The sequence below is a fragment of the Micrasema longulum genome, unplaced genomic scaffold, assembly GCF_059751315.1.
Source record: "Micrasema longulum isolate JH-2025_06_02 unplaced genomic scaffold, ASM5975131v1 h1tg000548l, whole genome shotgun sequence".
Lineage (NCBI taxonomy): Eukaryota > Metazoa > Arthropoda > Insecta > Trichoptera > Brachycentridae > Micrasema > Micrasema longulum.
The window spans coordinates 1,249,134-1,277,127 of record NW_028277744.1 but is presented as its reverse complement, the minus strand read 5'-3'; the positions used below and the strand labels follow the sequence as shown (position 1 = coordinate 1,277,127).

The 27,994-nt window shown below is 31.9% G+C and overlaps 2 protein-coding genes across 3 annotated transcripts; one reads left to right on the top strand and one right to left on the bottom strand.

The window, feature by feature from the left end:
* The first annotated feature begins 125 nt into the window (after positions 1-125).
* Positions 126-27,991, top strand: LOC148280736 (uncharacterized). 2 transcript variants are annotated; one of them, XM_088227940.1, is made up of 19 exons: positions 126-477; positions 654-792; positions 1,740-2,060; positions 2,907-2,995; positions 4,350-4,506; positions 5,561-5,774; positions 7,764-7,830; positions 10,375-10,593; positions 13,466-13,619; positions 14,262-14,385; positions 15,001-15,223; positions 15,972-16,151; positions 18,988-19,186; positions 21,880-21,962; positions 22,279-22,399; positions 23,589-23,794; positions 25,605-26,078; positions 26,302-26,427; positions 26,518-27,991. In XM_088227940.1, the coding sequence occupies exons 1-19, from the start codon at positions 361-363 to the stop codon at positions 26,602-26,604; spliced, it is 3,300 nt and encodes a 1,099-aa protein (XP_088084066.1). In that variant the 5' UTR covers positions 126-360; the 3' UTR covers positions 26,605-27,991. The 2 variants fall into 2 exon arrangements, with proteins under 2 accessions (XP_088084066.1, XP_088084065.1); XM_088227939.1 differs by having other exon boundaries at positions 13,466-13,637.
* On the bottom strand, positions 26,596-27,994 carry LOC148280735 (aminomethyltransferase, mitochondrial-like). Its single transcript, XM_088227941.1, has one exon. It carries the CDS (start codon positions 27,957-27,959, stop codon positions 26,712-26,714), a length of 1,248 nt encoding a protein of 415 aa, XP_088084067.1. The 5' UTR covers positions 27,960-27,994; the 3' UTR covers positions 26,596-26,711.

Below are 27,994 nucleotides of genomic sequence, written 5' to 3'. Positions count from 1 at the left end.
TTATTGATGATGTTCTATTTTGATATTCTTTTATAGTCGAGCATATTTTATGTACTGTAGGAACTTCATGAAATTAATTTTCATTTGGCAAAAAAAAGTTATGGCAACACTAGAGTGCATTTGTCATAGACAAAAATTAATTCGAGGTCAACGATATCAGTTTTCATTTTTCGTAGCCTTGTTTTTTGTTTACGTTGCCGCTCATTTTCGCAAAATGCTTTGTGACAGTTCGCCTTCGTGACATTATAAGCGATTATAACTGCATATCAAAACCGGTTTTTGGCTACATTATAAATAAGAACATTAAATCTATGTATATACAAAGTATTTCGTTGTTTGCTTCCATATGAAACTAATAAAATGGATGGTCCCGGAATGAGTTTATTCAATGGTGCCGGCAGTATTCATTTGAATACAAGTGGTCAGCGACTTGAGGAAGAAGAAGCGATTGAAGATCAGAAAAGACGCAACGAAGAGGTTTTTCTTCCGTTTTATTAAATCTTTTTGAAGAATTAACACGTTTTATTTACAGAACTAAAAATCCATATGGATCAAATCTCAATTCTACATTGTTGTTTACCAAAGTTAAATATTGTTTTTACTTCCCATTTTTTTTCGCGAGCAATAATATTCATTTGGCATTCATATTTCAGCTTCAAAATGATCTCAAGAATCGTTTTGATGACTTTATTGATGACGATGATGAGTCTATCAATGACAGCTCTAATTTTATATCCATGCACAATGTATCTCATTCACGGTTATCAAGAAACAATATTCCACCACAGAAAGGTATGATTACTTATTATTACTGGAAGAAATTGAAACTATGCATTTTATCATATTTTTTTTAACACAACGTTTACCCGTGGCGAGCCGTGATCTATTTTATAGGTAATCTACAAAAAAATGTTCTTTAATTTGAACATACATGTAAGTACATAATATGTAAGTAATATAATTAAAAATGACTATTTTTTCTGTGGTTCAATGGTTTTGAGTAGTGTTATTGTCAAGGTTGTTGCTATAAGTATACTTCTATAAAATCTACCATTTTGATATTATTTTTTCTCCTTTTAAAATTTAAGAATTGAAAAAAATATATGTTTGCATGTAAATGAAATAAAATTATATGAATCAATAAATGAAGGGTACAAGATATAAAGGATGAACGTCAAAAAAAGACGTTTTGAGATATATGAGGGTGGCTCAACAAGAACCCGTATTAGGAATGAAGATGCCATTTTTTTCAAAAACAAATTATGTGTTTTTCAACTCAGTCCTCTTTTAGGGTTATACTCGTTTCCCAACGTCCTAGGTATTCCTAAGGTATTGCCTAGCTCTGCAAAATAGGCCTCAGTTTCAACGATGAACTCCTTATTTGAGCAAATTTTCTCTGTCCAGGCGGATGAAGAATACAGTAATGTCAATGATAAATCTTGAACCTACTCTCATGTAAAAATCCCGAAAAGTAAATTGAGTGGAAAATAGTTATCCTTGTAGTATTCTGGTTGGCACAAATTTCTTACCATGCTCGAGTCCCGGATTCGATTGCCGGGAAGGTCAGTATGAAATATTTGTTTATAATGCACACAGCAATATTTCACTACCTCAGGCACTTGAAGAGTAAGACTGATCACCTTACATTCCTGTAACAGATGAACGGGATACGCTGCATTTTACCTCACCGATGCACAATCAAGTGCAAATAAGAGTTTGTGATGATTATTCAATTTTAGGTTTTGATAATGGCCCTCCATTAAATTTGCAAGCCGAACTCTTGCAATCTGAAAATTTGAATAATTACAAAAGCAACGAACAATTAGTACATGCGAGTCACAGTCGAGCGAATGCGGATGCCGGAAATGGAGCCATTCTTCATCACGGAATGTCCCAGAAAGACTTACATAACTACAATGGCTTCAGTGAAGGAAACAGGATTCCTGTGAATAATTCTCCAATTTACACGTCACCTAATTCTGGTCAAGAGCATTTTCAAAATGAAGTCTTGACCGAGCACCATCAGCATTGCTATCAAGCACCCATTACAGGATATGATAGTAAGAACTCTATTTTACAACAAATTTTTATTTTCAATATGTTTTCTCGTACATGATAACAATAGAAATATTGGAACCAGATTGTGTTCCAGCAGTTGGGTTGCAGACTCAAGAATCAGAGGTCTGAGTTCCAAATCCCGCTCTACCATAACATGATTTTTTCTAGCCCAGTTATTTACAACTTTCAAAATTTTTATATTTGAGTAAATAATAATTTAAAAAAATATGTTTTTGAAGCTCTAACTTTGTGCTCTACTATGTATCCAGGCAGATATAAAATACTGTTCTGTTTGTGAAATAGAACCAGAATCCTGGATGAGTGTTTTCTATGAGTATTTGCACTCAAATAAAAATCCTGAAAATGGGAATCAAGTGGAGACAAGTCCGCCTCGTTGTGTAGTGGTTGGTGTGATCGCCTACCATTTTTGAGGTCCTAGGTTTGATTCCTGTGAAATATTCTGTAAAACATAATTTACTTTTATTAAGTTCATAATGTGCAAGCTTTATCTCCCTATTAAAAAAACAGCTGTTATTTTTAATTAATTAGGTGTTTCCATGCATGTATTTTTTTTTAGTACAAATTTTTAACCAATTCTTCTTTTGACCAGTCTGCTTTTTGGTTGGCTAGAAGTTATCGTGTTCAGCGATCAGTCCGTCAAAGTATTTGTTCATTGTAGTTGAAAATTTAAAATAAATAAATATTGATTTTCCAAGTAGTTCAAACTGCAATGTTTTATATTATATACTACCTTTTTAAAATATTTTATTTTAATGCTAAGAATATGAAAAAATGGATTTTTAGGTCCTCACTAGGATTACCTGTTGTAATGATTCTCTGTTTTATAGCTCTGAGACATCTCCTCATCCAAACCAAACCGGATCTTCCGGACGAAAATCCAAGGCAAAATGAGGATCAATTACATGTTTTTTATCAAGTAAGAAAAACAATGTAGATTTTAAAATGTTCCTCGTCTTGGTGGTGGAAAGAACTCATCCAAAATAATGTACATAATTTGAAGGATGTTGACTAATCAACTAAAAATATATCTTTCTGCATAGTTTTGGCATTTATTCATCTTGGTTAATGAAACTTATTGTATAAATTTATTGTACTGTATTCTTTTGCTCAGAGACATCTCTCATTTATCGCACCGAGAGTGTTCAATATTTTGGAAGAGCGTATTAAGCTCTCAAGGACAAAAATTATTTTCAAGAAAGGAAACTGGATTTTCCTTAGTGGGAGGGATTTGAGTAGGAAACTCCTTGATGATTTTCCAAATATTTGAGTTTACTGTTTACCATATTGATGTGCCATATACAAATAAATTATTTTTCAAAATTCTATTTCTATACTAATTTTCTACAAATAAATTTATTAATTTAAAATCTTACTTTAATATATTTTGTATGTCTTTTTAAAAAATTTTTTTTTATGTTTCTGATCCTATATTTGTGGTGATATACTCATGTGTCTGTGTCAACTAATTGCTAGTCCCATCTCAACACAGGACTTTTAGTCACATGGAGTTGGGACTTATTTCTCAAATAATGTACAATAAACTTATGTAAATAAATAAATAATAATAATAATAATAATAATAATAATGAGGAAGTTCAGTGCTAAGGGAAATTGGATTTAAAAATGTTTTCCTGCACCCGGTAAAAATTAGAGCATTTAATCGTACGGATTTTTAAAATCAGAATTTACAAGGAGATGGTGAAATACCCACCCCCCCCCTTCAGATAAATATAAAAAATGGGAAAAATTCGACCTTGATAGTTTTTACAGTACTGAAAATCCTAATTATCTATTAAAAGTTTATATATGAATGAAAATAACTTATTGACTGCTTACGTATTTGTTTTTTTTTAAACTTTAATTAATAATTCTTTTTCTTTTCAGTTTTTTCTTTTACTTTCATGATATAGTTTACAGAGTAGTAAAAATTGGGTTGTATGTTGCACTGAGAATCGGCTTGTTGAGTCTTTAAATCTACTTCTACCTAGAGGTCGATAAACCATGTAAATTCCCAAACTTACGTATTTTCTTCTCAGAAAGCTTCTCCATCTCTGTAAAAATATCTTTTATCTGAATAAACTTCCTAAAAAGTTAAATCCAGTATTTGTGTATAAACTCATAATAGTTTTGATTAAATTTGTAACATTTTCCGTAAGATTGGAAAACAGACTTTTTAAAACAGGCATCTTTTCTGTCTTTATGAGAGCCTACTTTAACCCTTTGATGGAAAATATTTTTTTTTTAAATACGTGTTTTTTCATTTTTTTTAGATGAGAGTACAGGAAGTAAAGAGACTAAGCGAGCAGTTGTCAACTTGTAGGAGGGATGCTGAAGCTGCCCATGACGAACTGTACTCAAGATTAGCCGTAGCGGAAGCAGAGAGAGAACGAGCCCAGCTCTCCTTGCAGCAGTCACAAGAACTAGTCGGTAATTACGAACATAAAATGACTCGCCTGCTATATAAAATGTGGCAGCGAGACTTATTTTTGTAATCTCTAAGTTCAGGCATATATTAATCTACTTCGGGAATTTCACTAGTTATGTTTTCCGAGTGTGGAATACAAACCTGTTGGCTTATCTATACGTCACTGCACAACTCTGCTCCGGAATATCTAAGGATGAACTATAATATCTATTCATTCCAAATGAACCGGCTGGCAGACGTCTTATGCTTAAATCAGCTACATCTACGGCGATAGGAAAAGTTATTTATACCTCTACGCGACCAGCGCACTAAACTCAATGAGAATGCATTTGCGGTCGCAGATCTTATTGCATGGAATGCTTTCCCAGGAGAAGTGCAAAACTGTGAGAGTGAAGTGACGATTCGGAAAAAACTAAAAACCCACTTGTTCTCTAAATCATTTAGATATATCTGTAGTATGTGATTACAAAATAAATTGTTTTACTTAAGTTATCATTTCTAAGTTTAAATTAAATTGATATTCATAGAATCACTTCGTAAAGAGCCCTTAAGGTATTGTATTATGAAAATAATGCCGTATAAGTTATCTATAATAATATAATAATAATCCCTTCTAGAAATAATGATAGCCACAAGAATGTATAATACTCGTAGTTATATTCCTTATTATATAAATATTGCAAAAATTGCTTTAATAGAATATGATGTGGTTCAACTCAGAAGGGTCCCAAATTATGGAACAGTATTCTAGTATGCTCCAGTATTCTAGGCAGTTATGTTTTATGATTTATATGTGAGATTTGATCGCTCACCAACCAGAACTTGTGACGTTTCGGACGGTGTAATTTCTAACTTTCGTTGAGATTTTCAAAATTACAAAACTTAAAAAAAAATCGTAGCGATAATAAAACATAAAGTAATTCTTTCTTTTTAACCACTAAACTTCCTCATTGAAGTACCAATGCGGTACCCCATTATAATGATGATGATGTACTTATCTTTCTTCTGTCAGTTGTATGTTTCGCTTCCGCGCATAAGTGTCCAAAATACTTTCAGCTAATAGCAAACACCGTATTGCCGAAGTGGAGCACCAGATGTCCAGCCTGAACAGTAAGCTGGGGATCATTGCAGCGCGGAACGAGGAACTGAACGCCGAAGTGACCGCCACCACGGCCAGCCTGATGGACACACAGAGGAGACTACAGGCTGCCAAGATGAATAAAGAGTCTGCACAATCTACTGACGCACTATTCAAAGCCCAACAAGAAAGGTTAACCTATCTATATTTAAATTTGGATAAACCAATATTGTTTTTTGTTCTCCATTGTATAAAACAAAAAGCAAACAAACTATCAAGCCGTTTCTTCGTGGAGGTGGGCAGAGAAGATAGAACACCACGTCACTCTGCCTCTGCATATCTTCTCATGCACGCATGATGATTATTCCGACTTTTGACATGTCCATCTGAGTGCCACAAGTTTAAATGCATCGAACTGAGAAAAATGACTTTGAACATTTTGACATTTGAGATTTTTCACCACAGTTCAATATAAAACAATGTACTCAATATTGTAATATATATTCAATAACAACAATTGTTTATTAAAAAATATATTTGATTGTTAATTTTGACACTTAACAATAATGTGTTATGACTATAAATAAATATCATGTTAGAATGCCATTATGCACTCGTATGCGGTTTTAATGAACTTTTTAGCTATGGCAATCTGGCACAGAAAACACACCAAATCCTATTCAATGTCATATTGAACTCCAAACACAGTTTTTTTTTATGCTTTCAGCACCCTTGACGGGGGGTGTGATATTAAAACATGCATAAAGAACTTTTAGAAAAAGAAATATGGATTTATAAGCATTTACAGGGCTTTTGGCTGGTTTTAGTTGCCACCTTGAATGACTGAAAAATGACATGTCTCTCTTCAAGTATTTGTTGGATTTCGGTCATACCATGTCTTTCTTAGTCCTCGTCGTTTTCTGCATCCATCAACATTCTTATTGTAAATTGTTTTAGCCGTTCTTTTGCTGTCAATTTATTCTACATGTCCAAACTAACACAGCACTCCTTGATTTTGTCTTAGTTTTACCACACATTCGTCATATAAATATTCCGCTACATCACTCACTTCAACAGTTGGACCTATCTTTAAGTACATAAATAGAATACTTAGAAATAAAATAAAATGGGGTTTTTGTGATTAATAATAAGTATTTATTCCCAATCTTGAGATGGTGAGTGCAAGCCTCTAGGGTTCATATAAAAGAAAAAAGAAAATACGTAGTGTTTTAACAATAATATCAAATAATAATTCAATGAAAATAGGAACTAATTGATAATATCAACACATCCTACGTACAACTGTGTAACTGCCTCATCCACGGTTATACGACTGTTGCATTTTTGAAATATACGCTTATCAAAATAATGAAAATGATCTAATATTAATGTTGTGACAGCGATACATAAACAAATATAAGACCGTATTTTATTACAATTTTTTGGTAAAAGCTGTGTTAGTGAACAATTTAGGGGAAGATATCAAATGAAGTACCGAGTAAAACTATGTAACTAGGCAGATACACGTGAAACATTTCAATGAATCCCATTGAATAAGCCTGTATCAGCAACTTACAGTATTGATGACAGGTTACGTAGCAAAGTATAGTAGCGTAAGTGTGTATGTGTGATAAAACAAAAACTAGTGTTCTCAGAAAGAACATTTATTTTTTATCTTATTAAATAACTCAATTAAAAGCGTTATGCCAAATTTCACAGCTTTACTACGTAAGAACAGCGAAATATCACGAGTTTATTTTTAAAAAATCTTTAAAACGCTCTCCTTTAAAATTTACTTTTTTCAGTTACACAGTTGTACGTAGGATGTGTCGATATTAGATTAAATAAATATGCAGCGATAGAGAGCATTTTTGAGAAGGGGATATGAAAGTCTAGGCATTTTCGGGGCTTGACTGGTTTAAGTGATCGCATTACAGAATGTGCAACATTCATCATTCTGCCTATGTTTAAATATTACATTTCTTCAATTTTTCCATCTGTTGATTTTTAAAATATTTTATTTTGATCTTTTTTTGCAAACATAATTCATCTCAAACTCTTGTACTTGAAAAGGAATCTACATTTTAAATATCGTAGCAATATCTCGTAAAATAGTATAATATAAAATTATGTAATACAGTTTTCATGTGTACAAATTAATAAATATTTTTTTTATTGTAGGTACAAAGAGGACACTAATCATCTAGAAAAGGATTTAATGAAAGTCAGAAACAAACTGCAGGAAAAGGTAACAAAATATTATATTGGAGTTTTACCTACCATTAAAACTGTTAATTTATATTGATTAAAATTTATTTAAACGCCCTGTAGGCTTTTACATACATAAATATACACTCCAAAATGTATTTTACAAAATGTAAAGTGAAAGAAATCAAAATGTAATAAAATAAATATAAAACAACTTTGTTTTTAAGCACTTTTTTTCTACCGACCGCTTTCAAAGCTACACATGCTTCTTTATCAAGGTTTACTTAACTAATTAATTCTATCCTATTTTATTTTTACAGTGATAACTAAAGGATTACATTATTGATACTTATGGAGCTAGTAATTCAAGTGTTTTTGTCATGTTGTTCTTTTAATTATGGGAAGTGTGAAGTGAGATAGATACGATCTTTAAAACTAGACAGGAGTAGACTAAAGGAAATATTGTTTATTGGTTATTTATCATTTTTTTCTCATTATGAATCGCTTTTTTAATTTCTAAGATTTGTTAAAAACAAGGTTGTTTTATATTTAATTTATTGTAATGAATATTAATAAAGTTAGTGCTTCAAATAAAAAAAATATAAATGTTTGTAATAATTATATTTATAATATTTGGAATCATCCAAAATTTAAGGTTACTTAAATCAAAAATAAAAACAATAGGTGAATATAAAAATAAATTAAGTAGGACAGAAAAAAAACACGTTTGCATATTAGTAATAAATATATACATATTATGTATATTGAGTCCATATTATGATAACTTTAATTTACTTTCCCATTGTCCTTTGTTTTTATCGTCCATACCTGGGTCAATGTCTTACTTTATGGTTGCTCTGTACATTTCTGACAATTTTTTATCCTGATCATCCATGGATTTTGTTTTTCAAAAGGCTCATAATGCATCAGGTAAGTCTTACCTGTATTATGTGTTCTGAATTAATTTCTGGAACACATATTATGAGTTATCTCCTGGTGACGCTTTTATTTGATATTTGATATTAATTGATTGAAAGAGACTTGCTACAGAGGAATCTTTTGATGCTGTATGACTTAGCAGATCTCTACGATCATATTTCCTGAAGGTATTTTCACTTTTGGGTAGTTTTCTAATGGCTCTTGAGAGCTTTAATCGCGCTTGTCTACTTCACAAGGCATCCGCTGCTGTCTGTTCATCGGCAGTTCATGTCAAAACTACTGAACGCGGACCTGACTCGGGAGGATGCATAGGAGCTGGCTCTTGTGGACATCATGTGCTCCAACTAGCTACAACTTTTACATGTTTCAAAATATTACAATGTTTAATTGACATTGGAAGCATTTTATATACCTAAATAATAATTAAAGGATAAATTATTGTCTTAACCTAAATTCAAAGTAGGTGTAGTTTAATTGACCTTTTTGTTTAAGTATCTTCCTTTAGAGTCTTACTTTTCATTTGAACAAAAACTTCATATTGACGTACAAATCATGATACGCAGTTGACAAACGTTTAGAAACAATAAAGTTGTAGTATCATCAAATTGTGATGTTTAAAACATAATAGAAATATTTAAAGTTATAAAAAAGATAGTTTGAAAAGTTGTCATAAAAATGGAAAAAAAAATGCCGCGATCTATATATTTTTTTTTTTTTTAAGTTTTATTCATTTTAACAAATAAGTAACATACATAATTGTATTTTTGTTCCCGCAAAGCCGAAGCTTGTCTGCGGATTACATTACATTTTTTTTTTAAATTTATAAGTACATAGTTTAATAATAATTGAAGAATAAAATATATTTATACACTTAAGTTTCACTTGCTATTTAATAATTTTTTGATTATTTTTTAAAATGAAATTAGGTTTTTTTCTTCACGATTTTTGGCTGGTATTAAATTGTACAGTTTTGGTACTACACTACCCATTGTTCTGTCACCATAGTAGTTTTTCTGTCGTGGTACCATCAGCAGCTGTGCCGATACTTGTCGGGTCATGATCTGGTGGTTTATTTTGGATTTAAAATTGCAATCGAGGAAATGATCTGTCATTATCTTATACTGACACTGTTAACTGGCAAAACGTTAACAAAATCAAATAATATTTTATTGTTGTCTTTTGCGTCATTCTTTATTTTTACAGGTACGATAATGTTGTTTTTAGTGATGCCATAGAAAAAAAGTGATACCGTATAAATAAAATTTCCCAACATGTAGGGGAAAAATTCTATTTTCGTTTTTTTTTTATTTACACATAAAATATTTTTAACATGCCGTTTTTAAATCAAATAAAAAAACAGATTACATAATATTGTTTGAAAAAATGTATAAATATTTTTAGTGAAATCATTGAAAATAGGAATTAAAATATTGTCAATGTCCACTTATCACCATTTTTACTATTTTTCTGCAAGTATATGTACACTTTAGTGTAGCAAATCAATTTTATTTTTATGAAATTCCTAATTTTTCCACACATTTTTTTCTTGCTCCCTTGAAAAACGTAAGAAGGTGGTTTTACTGTACTTAACTATTCTACAATACAATCATTTTTGTTTTCCCAATTCAATACAATTTTTCTGCAGGAAAATGAAAACCTGATTTTGGAGTCACGATATCGGGATTTAGAAAGGTCAAAAGAGGAGCTCCTCATTGAGAAAGGTTCTACGATTAACAAATTAGCAATGGAGTTAGAAGAGGCTCAACACAGATTAGCTGCCAATGAATCTGCTGACCTCAAGGAGAAAATCTCTCAATTGATTGTTGAAAGAAACACAGCAAGAATGCAATTCAAAGACATGGCGGTTAGTATTATTTTTATAATTTATTTATTTATACAGTCTATTTAGTTACAATAACATAATGGCCATTTTTAAAAAAAATAAGTATGATTAAAAGAAAATTTGACCAAAAAGAATAACTAAAGCAGGACAAAAAAAAAGACCTCGAGACAAGGTATGGTCTAAATTTGTTGCAACAGAGGTGGAAAACGTTTTTGAGAAGGGAATATGGAAGCCTAGATATTTACAGGGCTTATGACCTGTCATTGACCGGTTTAAGTGGCCACTTTACACACTGTAACATTCACCATTCTCCCTATGTTTAAACATCCACATTTCCTCTACTCTTCCATCTGTTGACTTTTGCGAAGTAAAAGAGCTGAAACCTTTATCATGTTAGTGTGATTCACCCAGTTGAACTATTTCCCGTACTAGGCAACGCCTAAATACAATCTTCCATTTTTTTTCTTCTTTTTTCCTTTTGATTTCCTCCCTAGGGAGTTATTTAGATCTTAATTTGTTGCAACAGAGATGGAAAACATTTTTGATACTTCCATATTCCCTTCTCAAAAATGTTTTCCATCTCTTTTGCAACAAATTTAGATCTTCTAAATAACTCCCTAGGGAGGAAATCTAGCCTGTCTACAAATATTTGGACATACTTAAAGCATTGTTGAAGGTATAGTCTATTTAATAAGACTTGCACTAAAAAAGTTTAGATCCTTTCTCGAATATACAATATGACACAATCTGAACATTGGTGTAGTCAATACTAAAAGCCAATTACGTTTTAACTAAATCTTATTTTTGCGCTAAATTGAATGAAAATCAATAAAAACAGTGAGTGGTTATAGAAATGAATTATTGTTTATTGTATCTTAATTTTTAAATAGTGCTTTTAAAAAATGGTGACAAAGATCTATCACTTTCAAGGGTGTGATTATGAACGCTCTCACGGGCGCAGAAAATGCTTTGTTAATGCGTAATTAATATGTAAATTACGTTACAGAGCGTTCAAAATAGCAGCCCAAAGAATAGACGCAAATTTGGTACAAGATCGTTTACATCACTTAAAATATCTGGAGCCTTCCATATACCTCTCTATGCCTACTGAGTAGGAAACTCCAAAAACCAATACATAGTATTACTAATACGCATTATTTAATCAATATTTGAAAATCAAATCTATTTTTTGCACCAAATTATTTTGAAACCACGTTTACCATTAATGATGAGTAGGTATATTGGGTAAAACGGGAGTTTGGTGTATTTATTTTTTGCGTATCCATTAAAGTGTACAACCTACTTCCATTGTCTGTAAGGACAATTAGTAAGTACTTTATTATATTGCTATCAAGATTTTTAAAATTAAATGTACAATGCAGCACGCCTCCCAATAAGGAACTTCAGCCTTACGGGAAATTAGATACAAAAAATGTTTTCTTACACGCGGTAAAAAATAGAGCATTAAAAAAAAAATTAAATACAGCAAAGTTTCTTAAAAATAAAGGATTTAAAAAAATATATAAAAACCATGTACTTTGAACGACGCCACTAGTTTATATGAATCAACCAATGATAAGAGAGTTGTGGAAGATTTCTGTTTACTTACCGTCAACGGACCAATCGGCAAAACTAACCGAGAAGAGGTGGAAGAGAACTTGAGATGTCAAACGCGGAGTATATCAGAAATACAAAACTTAAAAAAATTATAGTACTGATAATATGATACATAGAAATTTCTAAAAATATTTTTTGGCTTAGTTTTACAATTTATTAACAAATAAAAAAACACTGAACTTCGTCATTACAATGTACGTATATGATTAGGTATTTACAAAATAATGTTTTAAAAAAAGTGCACAATAAATTTTATTGTACAACATATCCATAAAAACAATAGTAGTAACTAATACACATTATGATACATAGAGAGAAGAGTCTAAAATTGGTAATCCCAGCATAGAAAAGATCCACCTCTCTCGGTAAGCTGTTCAACAGACCAATTATCCTCCCCACAGGTATCATCAGATAGAACAAAGGTCTGTGTTGCCTAGCTCTTCAATTGTTGCTTGGTACATATACTTTTATGCTCCAAAATTTTGGTATTATAAATTAACCCATTCAGAAGTTTAAAGGCCATCATAAGCAAGGCAATGCTCCCTCTGCCCCGCAAACTTGTGATACCGAGCATACGTAAAAGGAACAATGATGAGTAATGGATAATAGGTATTGAGGTGAGTTGCGCACGGATTGATGGGTGGGGTGGATCAGGCCTAATAGGTAGAAAAGAGTTTAGTTTTGTGAGTTTTATAAGATTTTTTATTTTTATTAAATTTTTTGTTTTTTTTACAATATACATAAGAGGTAAAACAGAGTATTCAAAAATAAAGGATAATTACATAGCAATAAAATACATATCAATAGTAAAAATAGTAAACAAAAAAATCCCACAAAGGCGTGGCCTGTTCGTGGGTATACAAGAAAATGTTAATGAATTTTTGCTCCTATAATAAATCAACAGTTATAATATTTTTGTGTAACGTAAGAAAGAGAAAATAAAATATTCTGTAAAAGATTATATAGTAAATTTTTTTTATAGTAATTAAAAGAAAATAAAAAATATAAAAAAAACATTAAAATATTCCTTATTATTAAAGGGCAACAAAATATATCATAGAAAAAAAGAGTTCATATCTTTAGTTTGAATCCAGGATAGTGCGTGCCTTTTAAAAGAAGGATTATGTTCAAGGTATATTTCAGATTATGTTTAGTAAGGCATGTGTCCCTCGGCACAGGACTCCCCAGTGAGGAAACATTATCTTTAATGTAAATAATTAAAAAAGCATACGTTGTGAAAGAATCAATAGTTTTTAAATGTACATATTTTCTTCAGGGTAAGCTAGAGGCGACTGCAACAGAACTCGTGGACTATAGAACTAAATTTATCAGATTACAAGAAGAGCAATCTGAATTGGAGGCTGTTCTCGAACAATTGTCCGAAGGAAGAGAATCGGATTCTTTCGTTCAACTTAGATCATCTAAAACTGGTAATTCAATCAATTATAGTAAGTAATCCCAGATTCAGTATACTTTAGGAGAGACTATCGTGGTATGCCCTACCAGGACATGTGGGTATGCAGATACTGTAGATATGTTTATTTCATCACCATCATCAAACCCTAATCTGCACCTGATAGTGCATAGGGCACTGCATTTATCTCGATCATTTCTTACAGGGATCCAAAGTGATCAATCTTACGCTTCAAATGCCAATCCAGGGACAGTGAAATATTGCCATGTAAAACCACCTTAACAAATATATTCTCAATTTTTTACCCCTCTACAAAAATGTCTAATTTATTTATAGATAATTAAACTTATATAATAAATACACTGCAGCATAGTAGGTAGTCATGTTTAATTATTATTTTGCGCTACATATAAAAATGTCTGCCTTAAAATGGGTTGCACCTAGTCAGGCAAACATAAAAATGTAGCAGATTATAAAAATTGTTATGTTAATAAACCATAACTATTTATTACTATATAATAACTCCCTTGGAAGGAAATCCAACTTGTCTACAATAATTTGGACAAACACAAAATATTGTTCATTACTATTTAATAATGATATGCATTTGCCTTTGTTTTCTTATTCCAGTCTTAAATTTCTGGAATGTTTTTTGTAGGGCGGGGATTTTCTTCTCAAGCAGATAAAGTGGCGTTACTTCGAAACGAGCTATCAAAGACTTTGGCTGCACAAAAACTTAAAAAGGAACAAATTGAAAAATTAAATAAAACCATTCAGCAAAAGTGAGTCAGTCATATTTTCCAGAATATTCACAATTTTAAATTATTATTTTTTTTAAATCTCCAACTTACAGGTTGGGCCATGAGTGCCTATTTCTAATATCCACCATCTCCACCAACTGAAAATAATTTCCCTCGGCTGCTTATTAATCAACAAGTACTCTTCTTCTTCGTTTTTTGCTTTTTCATCTCCCTACTGGGTGTTCTAGCCTTACCAAAAACAAGTATGTACTCTTAATATGTGTATTTTATTTCTAAATCTGTATCTAAAGCATTACACATTGATTGTCTTTTTTTTCTTGCACCATGAAAAGCCAGGAGGTCCAATTACAGTAGTGAATTATAGCTCAAAACACCCAAACTTGAGAAAAATCACTTTTTTTGTGTTCTCACCGGGAATCGAACTCAAAACCTTCCGTGCATGAGTCAAGTATCTTAGCCATAACACTTGAGAGGCCACCGATGTGAGTGCAATTTTGAAAATGGATTCCAATAAAAAAAAAAACTGTAAAATTATCCCGTATGGAGATGCTACATATTGAAAATACGAGTAGATAACTCATCCATATAAGTTTCATTTGGGTTTTTTATATGTAAAATCTATTTTACCTCTTACAGGGACCAGTTAATAGAAACATTCAAAGATGCTGAAGTAAGATTAAAAAAAGAAATAGAAAATCTAAAAGCTTCCGAGCAAAAAAAAATATCTCAGTTGAAATCCTTGCAAAACCAATTTGAAGAACACAATGTATCTTGCCGCCCGGAACTTTTGGATGATTTAAAATTAAAATGTGCGCAACAGGAAGCTGAATTGGGAAAAACAATGTCGGAATTATCATCTGTAAGTCAATCAATATCTGTAATAGTACGAACATCGCTCAGGGACACTCGATTATATAACAAGGGAAGGAATAATTTACATATTATGTGTATTAAAGGATTACTGGCAATAAGTTATTTATTCTACATAGCTATATCTATTCATTATAACGTCTTAACGCTGGTGTCCTAAAGACAGAACAAAAACCACTAATATTTTCCGTCACACACAGAATCAAAACTTATGAATTTAAAAGATTTGTTAGGAAAAATTATGAATCTAAAAGATTTGTAAAAAATAAAACCAAATTAACAGTAAAAACCACTGTAAAGACAGGTGAACAGTATAAAGTAAATGTAAACAAAGCTTGAAAGTTAGTAATATTTATTTATTTAAGTTTATTACACATTTTTTGAGACAAGTCCCAACTCCATGGGACTAAAAGTCCTGTGTTGAGTAATTAATTAACACAGACATACGAATATATCACCATTTTTAAATAAATACATGGCACATCAATATGGTAAACAGCAAACTCAAACATTCGGAAAAACATCAAGGAGTTTCCACTCAAATCCCTTCCACGGAGGAAAATCCAGTCCTTAACTCCTCTCTTGAAAAAAGTTTTTTGTCCTTGAGAGCTAAATACTTATGCAGTGAAATGGTTTCTGATAGAGCAGCTTGAATCTTATAATAATATAGAAGAAAATTACGCCCCCCCCCCCCTCCCTCTTTATATAATATTGTGTATGTTCAATTATTTTTATAGCTACTCTCCAAATACTCTAGTTTGGAAGAAAAGTATGAAGAAATAAGTTCCGATGGAAACAAAAGAAATTCATTGGATAGACTTACACACATGGAAATAGTCAAAGAAAGGGATAAACTTTCTTACCAACTCAAAGACGCTCAAAAACAAATAGAGGAATTCAAAAATTTGTATGTTGAGGTATGTAACTATGATACTTTATATATATAATTACCACTTTATTTTTTAATAATTTAATAACCAACTAGTTTCGGCAAAAACATCATACCTTCTTCAGGGTTAGTTACAAACCATCATAATATATATATATATATATAATGTAGTTAATTATCGACCCATTTCTCTTCTTCCCATTTTTAGTAAAATCCTTGAAAATATAGTAACTGATCAGCTCTTCGATGTTATAAAACCACATATTAATCCCAATCAACATGGATTCTATAAGAAACGGTCAGTTGAATCAAATCTTTGTGAATTTACCGATATTGTTTTGAATGTAATGAATGCAGGTTTTCAGGTAGACATTTTATATATGGATTATTCAAAGGCTTTCGATAAAAGAAGTCATTCGGTCTTGCTTCGCAAGCTTTGGAACATTGGTGTATGGGGAAATCTGTATCGTTGGAAATGTTCCTACATTAGTAACCGCAGTCAATCGATCTCACTCAAAGGATTGAATTCATCATTTAAACCAATCCCATCAGGTGTCCCTCAAGGTTCGCATCTTGGACCCTTATTTTTTACTATTTATATCAATGATATAAGTTTATGCATTAAAAACTCAATTTTTTTGCTATACACTGATGACAATAAAGTATTTAAAATTGTGTCTTCAATAAATGATTGCGAAGTTCTTCAAGCTGACTTAGATAGAATCTGTTGCTATTGCAGGGACAATCAGTTATTATTGAATTCTGATAAATGTCTTGTCATGTCATTTACTCGAAAGAAAAAAAGTATACTATTTGACTACAAACTATCTGGGAAAATTGTCAATCGTTCAATGAAAGCGAGAGATTTGGGTGTACTGATGGATGATAAGCTTTTATTTAGAGATCACATAAATACAAAAGTGGATAAGGCGTATAGACTTCTAGGGTTTATCTTACGAATCTCCAAGCCATTCTCATAACCAGATACACTCAAACTTCTTTACTATACTTATGTGCATAGTCAACTCGAATTCGCTTCATTAGTATTGTCCCCTCAGTATAATGTATATATGAATCTAATCGAGAACATTCAAAAGAAATTTATAAGGAGCCTGGAATATCGTTTTGGTAACATTGAAAATGATTACGGCGATTAATTTTAATATAGAATCACTACAAAAAAGGCGCCTTACGTGTGATTCAATTTTTCTTTTCAAAATTCTAAATAATATGATTGATTCGCCGTATCTTTTACAAAACATTGGTTTCCGTTGTCCTCTTCGCTATATCAGATTAAATTCCCTTTTTTGAATACCAACTTGTAAAAACAATTATACCTCTAATTCATTCATTAGACTACCTGTAAAAATTATAATGTACTCAGTATTGATGTAGACATTTTTGACTGCACGTTGCATTTTTACAGAAAATTTCTTCATGGGGTCGATTATTTGGGATAGTTGCTGAATGTGCATCTTGAGTGGTTTATGTGCCGCATGTTATGTATATGTTTGTGTATGTTTTATATGTGCGTTCATGTGTGTGTGCATGAATGGCTCGGAGTGTGCATTCATTATTTTTATTTATTCTAATTAATTACCAACGATAACCTCCATGGAAAACGCAAATGTTAACAATTATTCTTTTCTCACTTGAATTTCTTATTTATTTTTAAAAAATTGTCACACTTAATGTTTATATCTTTTGCATAATTTATGAAAACTTAATTGTTCTTTTTATGTTAAAAAATTGTTGTTTTTAATACTTATTATGTATGACTATGTTTTCTGAATAAAAAAAATATATATATCAAATTTACACAGTGATGGTAGAGTAGGTGTGGCTAGGGGAGAAGAGAGGGGGTAGAAACTGGGGGTTTATGTGCGTGTTTAGGGAAAGGAAACATATTCAAAATAGAAGTTTTGCTTACATTGATTTGATAATTAATAATATTTATTGTTATTTGGTGTTTTTTTCCAAAACTATTTAGTTATTAAATCATAAAAAAATAAAGTACACAAAAATAAGTGGTGGTAAAGTTATTTCATTTTTATGTATTGATTAATAAATAATGTTTCACAAAGTTAGTGCTTTAAATATTATAAATAAATGTATTTTAATAAGACTTAATAAAAGTTACATTTTATTGCATATCATCAAATTATCAAAATTTACAGCAATACTTTGCAATTTACAATATAAAGATAATATTCTAATTAGCAGACACAATCAAATTACCTTTAAACATAAAACTAGAAGCCAAAAATAAACACATTAAAAAATTACATTCTGAAAAATTGTTTGAACAATGCAGTTTTGGCTTCTTGTTAACTACCATCTTTATGCCATGTAAACGGACCAGTGAGGAAAGGGAGTCCTTATTGACGATCCATTTATTTAGAGAAGCTTCTGTTGACAATATAAATTAATATAATGTATAATATCAATTTCAAATTGAGAAGTGAGTGGACTACACATTCCAAATGTCAACTAGAATGAAAAAATATTACAGCGTATTATTTGTACGCAAGGCAAAAAAAAAAGTAGAAAAACGCAATAAAAAGTTATGGGTTCATCCTCTTAAGTAAGATTTTATCATGCTTTCCACACTCTTTTGTAGTTTTAAAAAAAAAATTATATTAAATGTTATACATTCGTATGGTTAAAGACACTTTTCAAAAATAATTTGAAAAAGTAAAACAGAATTGTGTGTTTCTCTGGCATCTATCCTATCGAACACTGGCCAACAGACAATGGTCCCATTCATTGCCAAAAACGGTCATCAACAACAGGCCTTATAATGGATTGTTGAAACAAAGACACATGTTTTAAAAAAAACCATTTTTAATTCTGTATTTTCTCAGGTTTGCGGAGTTAAAGATAAAATAAATAAAGATCTGAATGAATTAAAGTCCCAAGATATTTACGAAGACCTCCAGATGGAGCGCACTCGTGTTGACGAACTAAAAATTCTCTTAGAAAAGGAAAAATCTAAAGTTGAAGAACTCGGGCAGCACTTATTAGAACAACAGGTCAAGCAGTTTGATGACCATTTGAAGAATTGTAAGTGGATCTTTTCTTTTCTAGTCTTGTATAAGATCACTATGCAGCAACGGCCTCAAGCAGTTGGTATTTATTTTATTCTAAAAATAACTGAAGTTGTATAAATAAAAATGTATGGCTGGGCTTAGATTATAATGACATACAGTCGAACTCGGTTATAACGATCACGGAAATAGCGAGATCTCGGATGTAACGAGGAAACATTAGTTGACATTTTAGTTCATGGTTTTCCCCATATAATTATTCACTGTTATAATGAGCTACTTCTCGGACATACTGAACAAAAATATTGTCAAAAATTATACAAAAAATCTTAAATTGTTAAAAACATCATTCTCGAAATAAAAACCTAAGTAATAAAATCCAAACCTTCGACTACGTAACGTAAAGGATTATTACCGCCGGGCGTTGGGATCGGATTATGTTTATGATAGCTATGTAAGTGTCTACGTACCTAATTGGATTTTTCGCCGACAATATTGAAAAATGAACACACATGGTTTTTAAAAATCCAAGCTTTGTGAACTTAGTAAGTGCCGGCTCGGCTCATTGTTACAATTTACAGCTGCTTTTGTAGTTTATGAATGACATGCTTGTTTCGGGGGTTTTTCTGGGGTTTTTTTTAGATTTTTTAATGTTCTATGCTTATTTCAATACACAGCAAACATAACAAGTGGGTGATGTCAAATGAGTTCTAGAACAGATCAGTTAAAACCCAATCCTTGAATTATAAAGATGTCTACTAACAAGAGAAAGTGTCTCTTAATTCGTAAAAAAGTGGCATTTATTCGTGAAATCGAACGTGGCGCGAAAAATGTGGAAGTGTGTACAAAGTTTTCTCTATTATCATCCACAGTGTGAACATTGTGGAAAAATAAGCATGTTTATTTGTCTGCATTTGAAAAGAATATCACAGAAACAAAAAAAATTAGAAAGTACGATTGTACTAATATGTCAATGAAGCATTGCTCCAACAGTTTTGTACCCAAAGAAACGCAGGATTTTCCATCAATGGATCAATATTGAAGGCGCATGCGGAAAAGCTCGCAAAAAAATTTGGATACGACGATTTTAAATGTAATAATGTCTTCATGTGATAGGTATGTTTGTAAGCATTTATTATAATTTTCTTTAACATTTTTTTTAATTTTTTCTGTGAATTATGAGTAAATGTACACATATGTATTTACTTGTTTACTTAGTGACAATGTGCAATAGCGATTGTATAAATAAAACCTTTCTCTGGTATAAAGAATTACGCTTATAACGAGCAAATTTATCAATTTATCGGTCCCATCTTCCTCGTAATAACCAAGTTCGACTGTATTTATTTAAAACAAATAATATATGTATGAAGAATGAAAATATCTTTTATACAATATTTTTAAAATGTAAATTTAGTATATTATCGTTATATACGATTCAGCTACGATTGTTTTTTATAATATTTGATTTACATTTAAAAATTTTTATTAATACTGTGTCTGCATCTTAGACTAATAATTCGCTACCCGCTTATACAGACATCCTTTCGCTCTATTGCATAGAATACTAACTTACCTTCAATGAACATATTGATACTATGATTAACAAGTCACCAAAACTCTTGGGTTTTGATAGCAGGACATCTAGTGACTTTACTAATATGTTCATGGTTAAAACACTATATTGTTCACTTGTTCGTCCTCTTTTAGAATATGCATCCGTGATTTGGTCCCCCTTCTATGTAGGCCGGATAAATCATATCAAATCGGTGCAACATCGTTTGCTAAGAAAAGTAGCATGGATGATTGGCCTCGAGAGGGGAGACTACACTAACAGAGAAATGGAGTCAATGTTAAAAATCTCAAGTCTACAAAAACATAGGAATAACATTGACTCCATATTTATGTTTAATTTACTGAATGGCTTAATTGATGTACCATCGTTACTGGAACAAGCGGCATTCAATGTTCCAATCAGCCGGTTGCGAAATAATAATGTGCTGTTCCTCGATCAACACAGTACAAACTATGGCTTGCATGCACCAATGTCCCGATTGTGTCGTATTGTAAACTCGAGACAAGATCTGGACTTTTTTGGTGTAACTTTTTTGTCCTAGCTTTAATTTAATAAAATACAACTAAATATAGTTGTATTTTATTTTACTAGTGCCTGTATTTATTATAAGAAATTGTATTCACCATTGTTAGAATGGACTGCATAAGTCCGTCAAATAAATAAAAGCACTCCAAATTTTGGTTTAACAACAAACGTGTAACGGACGGTTTTGGTTTGTGCTTGCGATTCTCGACCTGAGTACCATAAAATAATGTTTTTTGTCTATATGTGCGGCTCTATAAGCGGGTGGCGTACTATTACTCTTAGGTCTACATTCACTGTTCTGCATAGGCAGATACACGGTGAGTAAAGTGAACACTTAAACCTGCCGATGACAAGTCGCTAGCCCAGTAAATGCCTAGACTGCTATATTCCATAATATTCCAAAATCTGTAAATCTTGATAAACTCAGATAGTCAAATACAGTATTAGACCCCAAACATTTAGACATACTCAAAATCATTATGGTGTTTTTTTTACCTTTTTATTTTGGTTACTTTTAACTTTGCATACTTTTGTCCTTTTATTTGTATAATGCTACATATTAAGTTTAATTATAAATTAATAAACAATATTAATTTGTATACTTTAAGATCAACAAACTATGGAAGCTTCTGACACGAAATCAAAGGAAAAAAATAGTATTACTGCAAGACATTTAGAAATAACAAATCAGGTAAGGAACATACAATTTTTTGCAATTAAAAAAATGCACTGAAATGAAAAAAAATTACGCAATGTTTTTTTGATAAAGGAAATCTCGTTTACGAAGCGACTGTGTAATCAAGTAAAATAATTTTTCCTCCCACATGGTTTTATATAATATATTTTATTTATTTATTTTTTTATTTATTTTATTTATTTAACTTTTTGTACATAATGTTATTTGTACATTGGCGGGCTTATTGCCAAATGGCAATTTCTTCCAACCAACCAATAAAATAAAAGTTTAAAAAGTTATTTTACAATTATATTTTTTATTTATTTTTTAGTTTAAAGAAGAAAATGAAAATCTCCGACACTTATGTGATGATCAAACTGTACAGTTGAATAAACTACTTCTTGAACTGGAAGAATCTAAAAAGATGACTCTGAAATTGAATGCAGAAGTCGGTATGTTGTATATTTCCCATTTTATATGGGGTCTTTTTACTTTTTTTTTTATTGTGTGAAATAAGCTAACAATATTTTGTTCCGTGCGACGTCAGATAAATTTTCTACAGAGGTTTAAAAAATGCATGTTTAGAATTGCTTAAAAACAAGACGTTTCGCACCCTGTGGAACAAACGAAACGTGTTACGTTACCGTGCCATACTTGTACCCAATGTTTGTCAGAAGCACACTTGGGGAGCATAACATGTGACGACAAAATGACATGACGCCAACTGCGTGCCGTTTTGTACGTGCTCATTTTTCGCTCGAAAATTATAAATGAAAACTTTTTTTTTAGATTGATAGTTCTGCATTAGAATCGTTAAAACCTGCTCTAAATATTCAATATATTTTTCAACAATGTTTTGAGTTTGTCCAAATTTTTATAAATATATACTAGATTCAACCCCCTAGGGAGCTGTGAATATTAACATATTACAACAGAGATGGAGAACAGCTTAGAGAAGAGAATAATGCAATCGGATTAATCTCACCCACATCAATAAAGGTTTCAGCTCTTTAACTTCACAAAATCAACAGATTGAAGAATTGAAAGAATATAGGTATTCAAATATAGGTAGAATGGTGAATGTTACACAGTGCGTAAAGTGGTCACTTAAACCAACCAATGACAGATTATAAGTCCTGTAGATGCCTAGACTTCTATATTCCCTTCTCTAAAATGTTCTCCATTTCTGTTGTAATATGTTAACAATATATTTTTAATGTTATTCCCGATCTGTAATAATATGTACAATGCGGCCTATCGCAAAAATAAAATAATGAAACACACAACTTGACAAAAAATAGCAAGCAACTGACTAAAAATCTATATTTTTATATATCCTGGTTCTAGATGAACGGATGACTGATGAGTTAAAGGTAAATTTAAATTTTTTTTTTTTTTTAATTTCCGCTATTGTTTTACCAGTATACCGACAACACGTATTTTGTTTTCGGCCGATATTATCATATTTTGGTAAAAGACAAAGAAAAAAAATCTTGTATTGTATTTTTCTGTGGTCAACACTTAAAAATCATAGACATAAGAAAAAATCCCGTCGTGTACCGATCTGCTTACACAGTAATGATTACCCTAATGTAATTAATGTTTACGAACAAAAACATTAATTTTGCGATACTTTTTTAGAATTACAGGGCGAGAGAGACAGATTGATTACTGACTTGAAGGAGAAAGGGAAACAGTTTGAACAGTACATACAATCACAACAGACTAAACTAATGAACAGACGAGATGCGTGCACGTCACCTGTCCCCACTCTTATTCAAGAACAAATTTCAATTACCAATCACCTTTCGGATAATGATCACAGGAAAACTAATGTAACACAACAGGTAGGGGTAAATTCAATATTTAAGGTACTTATTTGAAATCGGTAGATTCGGTGTCCAACTTTTCTTCGTTTTATTATATTTTTTTGTATCGAAGATACAGTGTTTTTGGCTTTACTTTGCATTTTCACGTTATCTTTAGATTTGTAAAGTGCTTAGTTCAACTCTTCCCAATCAGGGCAGAACTTGTATACCCTTATAAAGGGGGCTCCTAAATGGAGATCGAATTGAGAAAAAATGTCATTTTGTACTGAAATCAGTTGACATATACATGGTGAGTCCGGAAAGTAATGTCATTAATTTTTTTTGGCGCGACTGTACATCTGAGCGCGCCCGTACCGGTTGAGAATGATAATGAGGGAAGTCAGCTAATGAACGCTGGGTCTCTCAGTCTTGTGACGCCTGTCTCACTAAACGCCTGTCTAGTGAGGACAGGCGTTTCCGCGGAAGTTATTTTGGGACCTTGTACAAAAGTCAAATGGCAGCACTCGGTACAGTAAAGGATGGCGATCAAGTTTTAATAATAATATTTGGCTGATTTATATAGCGCCATTTTTGTAAAAAATCACCTCAATGGCGCTTTACAAGTGTATACCTAAACTTACATTTTAACTAAACTAAAGTGATATATTATATTTAGATTTAAAATTGAGGGTATGATAGTCTAAAGATGTGGGATTTTAGTTGGGATCTTAACTGACTGGGACTGTCAATGATTCGTAAGTTTGAAGGCAATTGGTTCCAGGCAGAGGGGCCGACAACGGGCAAAAGCACGATCTCCCAATCTAGTGTTTAGGGAGCGCCGGATTTTGACAAGTTTTCCTCTCTCTGAATCAAATGCTGACCTAAGAGTAGATTTTCTTTGACATGTATTTTCCCAAATACAAAGGTCCGATAGGTATTTTGGAGCCATTTCATGAAGGGATTTGAATACTGTCCAGCAAAGCTTGTATTTTATTCTCTCTGGGCTTTTTAACCAGTGCAAATCTCGAAGATGTTGTGAGATGTGAGAATATTTTTTTACTCCCGTAATAAGCCTTGCTGCTGCATTGAAAACAGATTGAAGTTTATTAGTTGGATATTTTGGGAGATTTGCGTATATTCTATTACAGTAATCTAGACACGAAACGACATAAGCATTTACAAGAGCTTTAGTTGCATCTATAGGAATATTTCTCAGCACGGATTTGATCTGTCAGAGATGGAAGAAACCAGCACTTACCGTTTTTTTGACCTGAGAATTTTGCGTCAAACTTGGCAAGACTGCCGCGGAAACTGTTCTGAGGAGCCTATTTTGAGGAATTTTGATGTGTTGTAACGAAAAGTTCAATAACTTCTTTGTAATCATCTCACTAAAGTTACTTTCCGGACACACCGTGTATGAATATTGTGAGCATACAAGGAAAACCGACAAAGTCAAAAGTTTTTACATAATCACAAACAATTTTTTTGCTATTGAGTTCACTTTTGATTTTAAGTTTCTTTTGCTTTACATAAACTAAGCATTAGCAATGTATTGTGTTCGTTTGGAAGTGTTTTGATTTTGTCAATACTTCCTGTAGCGGATGCTCTTAGACTGAATTGATCAATATACAATTATTAGTGATGTGTTTGATAACAAATACATATTAATAAAAAACATTACCACATATGTATAAAATAGTTAAATGTATTGTTTATTCAATTGAAATTGACCCTCTACAAAATGCTGGGAAAAAAAAAAGAAATCTATTTAGATCCAAACCGCAGATATATATTATGTACAAATATGTTTACCCGTATTAAGTCATCTCATTTATTCTTTTGTTACTAGGTCAATGTGAGAATGGAAGAAATAATCAGAGAAGAAGTTGCTCAACACTTTGCTAAAGAGATTAAAAAAACGGAAATTTGCTTCAGACAAAAACTATCCGAAGTCGAAGATCAGTACAATAGTAATGTCACCCAACTCGGTGATGTACTAAAACTTAAAACCAGAGAAGTGGCTTCATTACAGAGTGTTATATTAACAGAAAGGGCAAAACTGCAAGAAGTCTTGTCAAAGTTAGGAGAACATGAAAAGATGAATATCCAAAATGAAAAGCTCAAAGAGGAATACAAAAGAAGTTTGGAAAAATATCACCAGCGAATCGATAACTTAAATACCGATGTGGAGAATATTAAGAATCAGAAGCAAACTTTAGTTGAAGCTGCGTTAGTAAAAGAAAAGTTTGCAAACACACTAAAAGATCTTGAAAGGTTAAAAGATAAATATAGGATTTTAAAGAAAACAGCTCTTAAATATAAGGTTTGTAATAATTTCTATTGATATTATCAATGTACTGTGTTACAACTCCATACATTTACGAAATGCACCGTTTTAGTAGAAAAATAAATTGATCCTAAATATTTATAATGTATTAATTTATAAGTCTGTATTATTATTTTCAAAAACTATTTTAATCTCCGATATGTGTGAATGAATTTATTATTCATTTGAAGTACCGTATAGCATTTTTTATATATTTCAGGAATACGTTATTGAAAAGGATAAACACGTGGATGGTGAACTAAAGAGAATAAAGTCTAATTATGAAAATTCACTTAAAAAAATGCAGGAGCGTTTAGAAAATTGCTTAAACAATAAAAATGAAAAGGTTTGTTTTATTCACTTATTGTTTAATAGTTTTAATTGTAACTTTTAATAGTACAATCAATTTATAATTATGCCACTTATTTATTTTTAGTCTGGAACAAAGCTGATGGAATTGGAGTCCAAGTATTCTGAAAAAATGCCTCAAATACAAAATAGTAAAAACCAACAATTCAGCTGACAAAAGACTTTAATGATCAAGCGTTTGATAAATAAATTATTTTCAGTTTTGTAAAATAAGATTTCTATCTCGTAATATATAAGGTTTACTAATGTATTTTTTGTTTATTATTTTTTCAAATAGTATTTGGATGGTACAAAGGGCATTTTAGAAATATGACATTCAGTGTTGGTATTGCGGATGTTGACAGATATGTTGGTATTCAGTTTTTTAAACTTCTCTTCGACATATCCCATTGCAACATTTCCACCCAGAGAAGGACTCGGACATCCGCTAGTGACTGTTCCTATTACTCGGGAGTCGGAAGGATTTAAAATCTGCACTCCTCTGCGAGCTGGAGGACCCGTTTCCAACCTTAAACCCACCCGACGTTTGGAGACTCCGTCCCTGATCTGCTTCAACACAACTCCGGCACCGATGAAATTACCTTCTTCTCTCCTTCTCTTTGCTACCAACCATGTAAGATTAGCTTCGACCGGTGTAACTGTGTCGTCAATATCATTTCCGTACAAACATAATCCTGCTTCTAACCGTAATGAATCTCTCGCACCCAATCCCGCAAGTCTGACACTTGGTGATTTTAATAAAATTTCACAGATTCGAGTGGCACTGTCAGCTGGAATAGAAACTTCTACGCCATCTTCTCCAGTATAGCCACAGCGTGTAACCCTGCAGCCTTCTACTCCCGCTACTTTCATTTCCAGAGAATTCATAAAATAAAGATTGGAGAGATCCTTGGTGCACAAATTCTGGAATGATTCAACCGCTTTTGGTCCTTGAATAGCGATCAAAGCTCGTTCCGAAACATCCAGAAAATTCATATGTACATCTTTGCCTTTTGTTTTGAATATTTCCAGGTGTTCTGTCATATGATTCTTATCATGTTCCATCCGTCCGGCGTTCGATACCACATACAAATTATCCGAGTCTACTTTGGTAACGATCAGATCATCGAGGATTCCGCCGTTTTCATTCAGGAATACTGTCAGAGCACTGGAACCATTCTCCATGTTTTTAAGATCCACAGGGCATAATGTTTCGAACCAGGCGAGGCAATCTTTACCTTTAATGAGAGTCTGTAACATATGAGACACATCGAAAAGAGAGGCACTGCTCCTAGTGTGAAGATGAGAGGCAGCAACACCCATATCAGAATATTGTACAGGCAGGAGATGTCCAGCAAAGTCAACCATTTTTCCTCCATTTTTTACGTGAAACTCGTAAAGCGACGTTTTCTTTACTTCCCCACCACTTGTTGAATCACATAAAACGTTACTTGTATTCACAAGTCTCATCGGAGGCTTACATCCATTGGCTTTGGATATAATTTGAAAACACTTGCTTCGTATAAACATGATGTCTTAAGTCGAAAGGTACATTTAACACTGCT